The sequence below is a fragment of the Gobio gobio genome, assembly GCF_949357685.1.
Source record: "Gobio gobio genome assembly, chromosome: 21".
NCBI classification, from domain to species: Eukaryota; Metazoa; Chordata; class Actinopteri; order Cypriniformes; family Gobionidae; genus Gobio; species Gobio gobio.
The window spans coordinates 12,339,545-12,349,544 of NC_137117.1; the positions used below are offsets into that span (position 1 = coordinate 12,339,545).

Here is a 10,000-nt window from a genome sequence, read left to right on the forward strand (position 1 = left end):
ATATTTAATTATGATTTCTTAATAAATGTAAACATATTTTAAGCACATTAATAGGGTTTAAATGTAATAATTATACATTTTTTTTACATACATTCATTAATAATACAAGAATACTTAAAAAAAAAATCTTAAATCACAGATTTTTTTTATGCTGCTCTTTTCCATACAAGGAAAATTAATGGACACTCTTGAGCTAAAAAAACTTTAAGATATAATATAATATAATATAATTAATATAATATAATATAATAATATAAAATAATAATATAATATAATATTAAATATAACATAATATAATATAATTATAATAAATATAAATATAATATATATAAAAAATTTCATGCTGCTCTTTTTCATACAATGAAAATGAAAAGAAATGGATTCTCTTGAGCTGAAAAAAGCACCAAAAATATATCAAAAAAGTTATCCATGTAAGTAAAGCACTTTATTACAGGTCTTCTGAAGTCACATGACAGATCCGGCTGAGAAAGAGACCGTCATTTTCTGTAGTTCTCAAATTATCAAATTCTGTGTCATAATTGGTTACATGAGACGAAATGTTTTTGATGTCAAACCTGCTGCAGCATATCTTCAAGTGCTATATTTGAATAAGCGACCTCACGCTTCAGAGGTGTGAAAGACTATCAGCAAATCAATTTTGGTGTGTTTTTGACATAACATTTTGGAATATAACGTATACGTAGTATGGACTATTTTTATGATACATTTATAGTACTTTTTGAGAAACCGTTTGTTTGCAGTGTATGGAAAAGAACACCTGGGTAAACTTTTATGCTCCACAAATGAAAAGTCATACAGGGTCATAAATGATGACATAATCTTCTTTTTCTGCCTGATCTTTTTCTTCTAATATACACAGACAGTAAAGCTCAAGTAAATTAGAGGCTTTGGTTGATCTGGTGTGGGTCAGGGGTGTGTGCGCGGCCCGCTGCGCCTCAGGACAGTGAGTCACCTGGTTTTAAAGTGCTGACACGCTGTATTGGCTTTTCACGCGGGTCTGGAATTCTCTTTGGGCTGAATTCTGCTGACACAACAATAAAAAAAAGCACAATAAGAGCAGTGAAATATGAACATCTTCATGAGAATATTAATGAGTTAAAGTGTGGAAGAGTGGTCCCAAAAATATTTGCACACTAAAGAAGAAATGTCATTTCATTAGATACAATTTCAAAGCAAGTGGCATTTACTTTAAAGCACAAAAAACATAAATTTCACTTAATTTAAGTTTGACACTTAAAAGTGCACTATGTAACTTTTCCGTCCGCTAGAGGTCGCCTATTCAAAACAAAGGCATAGCAGTTTTTCACGATTTGCGAATAGTTGGAAACATTTGGGATATTGTAAGTACATAGTAAAATATATAACACTGGCCTAGTGGTTTTTGGATATTTTACTGAAAAAATGTTACATAGTGCACCTTTAATGTACCTTTAAGTGTCAAACTTAAATCAAGTGCATTTTCTTTACACACTATGTAACCTTTTTTTGTTCAAAATGAACAAAATGTAAATAATGAGTCAATACATCATCAATCAATCTTCAAAAAGTGTTTCTGTCTTTTGATTTACTATGGTTAGCCTATTATAAGTGTTTCTATTTTAGACCTGTCTTGGTTTTCGTGGTAAACTTCATACACATGTCACTGCACGTCTTGTCATATCCGTAAATAGAGAAAAAGTTGCTCTGCCTACTTTGACGCATGTCTGGTGTGAGAGAGGTTAATTGTCAGAACGAGCGAGAAAGGTCCGAAATCGCCCCCTATACCCTTAAATAGGGCACTATTTGAGGTGACAGCCATTTGTAGTGGTGTCCGAAACCATAGTGGACGTTATTGAGTGCACTCATTCAATCCCAAAATGCACCACAATAACGAGTGTACAGCCGATGTACACACAGCGGCTGTCCGAATTCACTCACTCGTTTTCATTCACTCCTTCAAGTGAACTGTATTAGTGGACTAAAGTAGGGAATAGTGATTAAGGGTTTAGGGGAGCCATGGAGCTGCTAAATCTCCAACCTCTGGGGAATCACCCGTTTTACATTTACATTTACATTTATGCATTTGGCAGACGCTTTTATCCAAAGCGACTTACATAGCATTCAAGGTACACCTTTTTTTTTTGTCAGTTCTTAGTGATCTAGTTGGTGAGTAAGGTGTTTTATTGAACAGATAAACTGCCATATGTCGCTCTCTAACAGAGTTCACTGTAAAGCATGAGCGAGTGTGAAGATCATTTCATTATGGATGTTGTAGAGCTGTGCTGGAATTTAAGTATAATGTCTATTAATGGGTAAAGCTACAGTAATGTCTTCAGCTAGTCAGCTCGAGATCCTCCCATCTGAACTGGTTATCTCTTAACTCTCAACTGAATGTTTTATGCGCAGTGGGATAATCATATTCATCCGCACAGTCACACAAAGCCAAAACAATGTTCTTCCATTAAAAGCATGCAGTTTTGTTTTTAACCACTAGAGGGCCACTTAGTGTTCCTTTAAAGGGATAGTTCACCCAAAAATGAAAATTAGCCCATGATTTACTCATCCTCAAGTCATCCTAAATGTATATCACATTCTTCTTTCAGACGAACACAATCAGAGTTATAATAAAAATGTCCTGACTCTTCCAAGCTTTATAATGGCAGTGACTTGTTGGGTCATTTTTGAAGTCCATAAAAGTGCATCTATCCATCATATAACTGCTCCACACGGCTCCGGGTGTTAATAAAGTGGTGCGTTTGTGTGAGAAAAATATCAATATTTAAAACTTTATAGACTAAAATAATTAGCTTCCGGTGCTAAAAAGCGTAACCCCTGACGTGATGTACCGGAGCATCGCAAGCTTTGACGCATCTCGTGGATGCGGCTGGGCAACAAACTCAAGCCCCTCTTATATCGAAATCCTCCGGCATTTCTCTTAAAAAATTATCCTTTTAGACTCTAATTCATGACCGGTGTTTTGTTTTGCTCTATCCTCTGCGCTCCTGCGTTCGTCAATACGCATGCGTCAAGGGTTATAAGCTTTATACTGGCAGTGAATGGTTGGGTCATTTTTGAAGTCCATAAAAGTGCATCTATCCATCATATAACTGCTCCACACGGCTCCGGGTGTTAATAAAGGCCTTCTGAAGTGAAGCCTGTGTGAGAAAAATATACATATTTAAAACTTTATAGACTAAAATAACTTGTGAGGAAGGCCTTTATTAACCGCCTGGAGCCGTGTGGAGCAGTTTTATGATGGATAGATGCACTTTAATGGACTTCAAAAATGACCCAACAATTCACTGCCATTATAAAGCTTTGAAGAGTCAGGACATTTATAATATAGCTCTGACTGTGTTCGTCTGAAAGAAGAATGTCATATACACCTAGAATGGCTTGAGGGTGAGTAAATCATGGGATCATTTTCATTTTTGGGTGAACTAACCCTTTAATGAAGACTTTGAAACCATTTCTATTGTATAAAGCACTATAAAATAATGGTGACGAGTCTGACGACTTGAATTATTGACTTGAATTGACTTTACTTTGATATTTTGTATCTAATTTAATGACATTTAGACATTTTTAAGTGTGACAAATACCTTTTGGGCCACTGTTCACAACACATTTATTTTTTCCTTTAATCCTGTTCATGATTATTGACGTCTGTCTCTGGAGTCATTACCCGGTTTCCTGCTCTCATCTCTCGCGTCCTGTTTACCGGTCACACCTGGTCTAGAGGTCACCTGCAGGCCAACAAATCCCATTTCCTGTTTGGGAAAATGAAAAGCCAGCACAAAAGGACTGATATGAGCACATGTAGAGGTTTGCTCATTTATAAGAGGTGGACAAGTTGGATTTTTGGCTTTTTGAGAAGTCATATAAGACTCATTAGCACCCTCTGCCTTTAGACAAACAGACATGCAGAGAGTCACAGTTATATAGAGATATAACGACTTTTATCTTTGTTATTATTTTTTTAAATGAATACATGTTGTTTTGTATTATTCTTGCATGCTATTATTGTTCTATATGGAAGCTATAAATGCATTAGCAAAACTTTATTTTATTATTACAACAATTTCACGGACAGTTTTTTCTGTCATATCACTAATAGCAACAGTAAAAAGCCCCCCAACTAACTTAATATTCTCAAAATATAGTTGAAATGCAGCAGGAATAAAATATAAATATTAAATCAAAATAAGAACTGTTAATGGGGAACTAACTGTTTTAAAATATTTAGAAGTTAAAATACAAATAATTCAAAGTAAAATAGAAATAAATTAACGCTAAATTAAAATAAAAGCTGAAAATAAAAGTAGCTAATTCAAAATATTAATAAATACTATCGTAGTATACACTGATCAGGCATAACATTGTGACCAGGTGAAGTGAATAACACTGATTGTCTCTTCATCATGGCACCTGTTAGTGGGTGGGATATATTAGGCAGCAAGTGAACATTTTGTCCTCAAAGTTGATGTGTTAGAAGCGGAAAAAATGGGCAAGCGTAAGGATTTGAGTGAGTTTGACAAGGGCCAAATTCTGATGGCTAGACGACTGGGTCAGAGCATCTCCAAAACTGCAGCTCTTGTGGGGTGTTCCTGGTCTGCAGTGGTCAGTCTCTATCAAAAGTGCTCCAAGGAAGGAACAGTGGAGAACCGGCGACAGGGTCATGGGCGGCCAAGGCTCATTGATGCACGTGGGGAGTGAAGACTGGCCCGTGTGGTCCGATCAAACGAGTTACTGGAGCTCAAACTGCTCAAGAAGTTAATGCTGGTTCTGATAGAAAGGTGTCAGAATAGACAGTGCATCTCAGTTTGTTGTGTATGGACCAGACCAGTCAGGGTGCCCATGCTGACCCCTGTCCACACTGAAAGCACCAACAGTGGCACATGAGCAATGGAAGAAGGTGGCCTGGTCTGAGGAATCATATTTTCTTAGGCTACGTTCAGAATGTCAGTCCAAATCCGATTTTTGTGCATATCCGATTGAAATCCGATCAGATTTAGCAAGTCTGAACGGCCAAAAATGACATGAAATGTGATTTTTACAAATCCACTTCAAGCTACATCCATATGTGGTTTGAAATCCTATAACTGGAAATCCGTGTCAGTCTGACCGCTCTGATCGGATTTTGTGTGACTTTCTCACACCACGTCAAGAGTAAACGTCAGACGTTGTTATAGGAAACATGCTGAAAGACGCTGCAGTAACAAGGTTGTGTTGTTGCAAAGTGCCAGTCGAGCAGAAAATTACAATATAACGGAGACATATTTGGCATGGACAGCACGGAATAATAATCCTACGGTTCTGCCGCTGCCTCAGAAGTCGCAGTAGTCCAGAACGCGGCGGCTGCACAATGTCATGCTGTAAATAAGACAACATCTGTATTGCAAACACCTCTGTTTGCTTGCTGCTTTTGCTTTATGCCTACCAACACAACGTCATTGGCATAGAAACCAATGCAGCTATTCCAGGAAAAAAAAGAGCTGCATGGACACACAAATCGGATCTGACAGTTGCGATACACAGCGTGGCATCAATCATTTTAGAACAGATTCCAATCGAATGCGCAAATAATCAATTTGGACTGAGAGTGTGAACCCTAATACATCATGTGGATGGCCGGTTGTGTGTGCGTCACTTACCTGGGGAACACATGGCACCAGGATGCACTTTGGGAAGAAGGCAAGCCGGCGGAGGCAGTGATTCTTTGGGCAATGTTCTGCTGGGAAACCTTGGGTCCTGCCATCCATGTGGATGTTACTTTGACACGTACCACCTACCTAAGCATTGTTGCAGACCATGTACACCCTTTCATGAAAACGGTATTCCCTGGTGGCTGTGGCTCTTTCAGCAGATAATACACCTGACACAAAGCAAAAATGGTTCAGGAATGGTTTGAGGAGCACAACAACGAGTTTTAAGGTGTTGACTTGGCCTCCAAATTCCCCAGATCTCAATCCAATCGAGCATCTGTGGGATGTGCTGAACAAACAAGTCTGATCCATGGAGGCTCCACCCTGCAACTTACAGGACTTAAAGGATCTGCTGCTAACATTTTGGTGCCAGATACCACAGCACACCTTCAGGGGTCTAGTGGAGTCCATGCCTCGACGGGTCAGGGCTGTTTTGGCAGCAAAATGGGGACCAACACAATATTAGGAAGGTGGTCATAATGTTATGCCTGGTCTATGTATAAATAACACTAAAATAAAGCGGCAATAACCTAAAAAAAAAAAACGAATTTATTATAAAATGTAATTAATTAACATCACTGGCACCTCTTTTGTGGCTGTTCTTGTTATTTGTTTTGATGCTTTGGTGATATTGTGTGCAGATCATCATGCCAATTTTTATATTGAAAATCAAAAGAGAGACAGAAGGAGAAAGACAGAGAAAAAGGACAGAACTAAATGCCCAGAACATTGTGATCTTGGCATGGATGTTAAATGAAGTTCTTCTTACCAGTTGATTGGCTCCAGGCATCATATTATCATCAAAGACAATGAGAGGTTGAGTCGCCTGTAAAAGATTCACACTTTCTCACATCTCATGTTTGCATCATGAAACCTAATACTGGACGAGACACAGTTTAAACCAAACACCATCAAACACTTCAGCTGCAAATACTGCAGGCAAGTTGTGAGTTTTAGATGGCATACCTCAGATGGTGGCGCTGTGACCCCACCTGGCTCCACAAAGCCCGGTCTCAGCGTGGCAGGGAGAGTTTCAGGAAGGAGGTAGCCATTTTTCCGGGCCACGATCAGATGGAAGGCAGTGCAGAACTCTGGGAAAGTGAGAGCGCCGTCCTTGTCAACATCGCTCAGCTCCCTGTAGGGCATCAAACGAAAAGGATTGTTTGAACATATGCAAAGAAGAGACAGTTTCAGTAGATCTGAGGTTTTATCATCACCATATATGCGACAGCTCTGGAATCGGAAGCTTCGACTTGGTGAAGAAGTTTTTTGCAACAGTTCCTGAAAGAAAAAAACAAAACAATGCAAACTTCAAACTGTCCAAGTAAGGGCATGAATGTAACCGCATGAGATGATATAAGTGTGTGTTTGTGGAGCAGAGCAGGTGTGATCTCTCTTACCCACGATGAGAGCGCTGAGGTCAGGCTGGAGACTCCTGAACTGGTTGGTGTAATATTCCCGCTGCTCCTCCGTGATCCTCCAGGGGTCGTCGGAGTAATCCACCTCCGCTCTCTCCACCAGCCGCTCCACAGACCCAACCTGGAGAACAGAGAAACAACTGCCCCATTACATATGCCTTTCGTTACATCTAAATGTTTTTTTTTTATTTAAAAATGTATAACATTTTTAAAAGTAATTTGCAATCCTTGTATGGCAGAATGTTTTTAAAGGGATAGTGAAAAAAAAATGAAAATTCTGTCATCATTTACTCACCCTCAAGTTGTTCCAAACCTGTATGAGTTTCTTTGCTCTACTGAACACAAAAGAAGATATTTAGAAGAATGTTTGTAACCAAGCAGAGAGAGCAACCATTGACTACCATAGTAGGAAAAAAATACTATGGTAGTCAATAGTTGCTCTCTCTGCTTGGTTACAAACATTCTTCTAAATATCTTCTTTTGTGTTCAGTAGAGCAAAGAAACTCACACAGGTTTGGAACAACTTGAGGGTGAGTAAATGATGACAGAATTTTCATTTTTGGGTGAACTATCCCTTTAAATATCACCTATGGAACACCATCAATGGTACTAATATTCATGAGAATATCTTTCTATTATTTCTTAAAGAAGTGTTTAATTTTTTTAGCATATCTTCCTATTACTAACTTCATGCACAACTATAGACGGACTAACAGATAGATAGACAAGAGACAATGATGATAATATCCGTCCATCCATAATGATTGATGGACGGACGTACGGACGGAAAAAGAATGTGTTGATGGATAAACAAAAAGGATGGGTGGATGGATAAACAAAAAGGATGGGTGGATGGATAAACAAAAAGGATGGGTGGATGGATAAACAAAAAGGATGGGTGGATGGATAAACAAAAAGGATGGGTGGATGGATAAACAAAAAGGATGGCTGGATGGATGATAAACAAAAAGGATGGATGATAAACAAAAGGATGGGTGGATGGATAAACAAAAAGGATGGATGGATGGATGAAAAACAAAAAGATGGGTGGATGGATGGATAAACAAAATGATGGATGGATGATAAACAAAAAGATGGCTGGATGGATGGATAAACAAAATGGTGGATGGATGGATAAACAAAATGATGGATGGATGATAAACAAAATGATGGGTGGATGGATGGATGGATGATAAACAAAAAGGATGGGTGGATGGATGAAAAACAAAAAGATGGGTGGATGGATAAACAAAAAGGATGGTGGATGGATGAAAAACAAAAAGATGGGTGGGTGGATGGATGGATAAACAAAATGATGGATGGATGATAAACAAAATGATGGGTGTATGGATGGATGGATGATAAACAAAAAGGATGGGTGGATGGATGGATGGATAAACAAAAAGATGGGTGGGTGGATGGATGGATGGATGGATAAACAAAAAGGATGGATGGATGATAAACAAAAAGATGGGTGGATGGATGGATGGATAAACAAAAAGGATGGATGGATGGATGGATGGATGATAAACAAAAAGATGGGTGGATGGATGGATGGATAAACAAAAAGGATGGATGAATGGATGATAGATAAAAGGATGGATGGATGGATGGATAGATAGATAGATAGAAGGAGGGATGGATAAACAAAAAGGATGGATGGATGGATGGATGGATAAACAAAAAGGATGGATGGATGAACAAAAAGGATGGATGGGTGGATGGATGGATGGATGGATGGATGGATAAACAAAAAGGATGGATGAATGGATGGACAGAAAGATAGAAGGATGGATGGATGGATGGATGGATAGATAGATAGATAGAAGGATGGATGATTAGATAGATGGATGGATAAACAAAAAGGATGGATGGATGGATGGATAGATGGATGGATGATGAACAAAAACGATGGATGAATGGATGGACAGATAGATAGAATGATGGATGGATAGATAAATAGATAGATAGATAGAAGGATGGATGGATAAACAAAATAGATGGATAGATAGACAGACAGACAGACAGACAGATTGGATGGATGGAATTTAAATTTAGAAAAGGGAATAAAGCCCACTGCACAATACTATAGCTTGCAAACACAATCAATATTTATTATTCAACATTTCGTCTTTAATGTGTCAGTCATTTGATCTGCATCAAGCATTATGAAATTATGAAATTATGAAATGCTTGATAAAGGTCATATGATCGAAATGTAACAATAAATACCATAGATCAATACTGACTGCTTTCACAAGTTATGGTAGCGTGTGGGATTTTCCCTTGCCCTTCATATTGTTTCAACGTCTAACATTCGAGCCTGTAATCATTCGGGATGTGATGATTATTGATCTATTGTTTAAACCATGTCTAAAAAAATATACAATTTTAATAAGAAGTGTCATGATTCCTGATATACTGTCATTATATAACAGAGTTCTGTTTGATTGTCCAATCAGATGCAAGAATGAGGAAATGCTCACGCGTGCAATGACAGGCTGCTCCGGCTGAGGTTTGAGAGGATAATGACTGGGAGAGGAGTTTTCCTGAGGAACACTGGGACGTCCCGGCACTTTACCGTCATACGCTGTGAACGACAATGAGAAACAGGGAATGTATCAAGGTCAAGGTCAAGGTCAAGGCAGACAAAATGACTTTACAGCTGATAGATTTACATCAATGTTTTAGGAATCTAAATATTTGACAGCACTGTAAATGACGCACTGATGCAGATGAGAACTGCCATTAAACACCATCAGCAGATCCTACTGAGATTAAACACTCCCGTTTCTTTCAACTAAAGAAGACTTCATGGAATAATAAATGGGAAAAAATGAAAGAAAAAAGTGATTAAACACTGAACGAGCATGAATT

General features: G+C 38.2%; 1 protein-coding gene across 2 annotated transcripts in view; it reads right to left on the reverse strand.

The window, feature by feature from the left end:
* The window catches only part of reps2 (RALBP1 associated Eps domain containing 2), an 80,516-nt gene that overhangs the window by 24,998 nt on the left and 45,518 nt on the right, over positions 1–10,000 (reverse strand). For both annotated transcript variants that reach the window (XM_079803508.1, XM_079803507.1), the window contains exons 5-11: positions 9,610–9,713; positions 7,106–7,244; positions 6,923–6,986; positions 6,672–6,840; positions 6,475–6,531; positions 3,686–3,770; positions 974–1,042 (exon numbers count right to left, since the gene is read on the reverse strand). In XM_079803508.1, the coding sequence (XP_079659634.1) occupies positions 974–1,042; positions 3,686–3,770; positions 6,475–6,531; positions 6,672–6,840; positions 6,923–6,986; positions 7,106–7,244; positions 9,610–9,713 (687 nt within the window). The remainder of the gene's footprint in view (positions 1–973; positions 1,043–3,685; positions 3,771–6,474; positions 6,532–6,671; positions 6,841–6,922; positions 6,987–7,105; positions 7,245–9,609; positions 9,714–10,000) is intronic.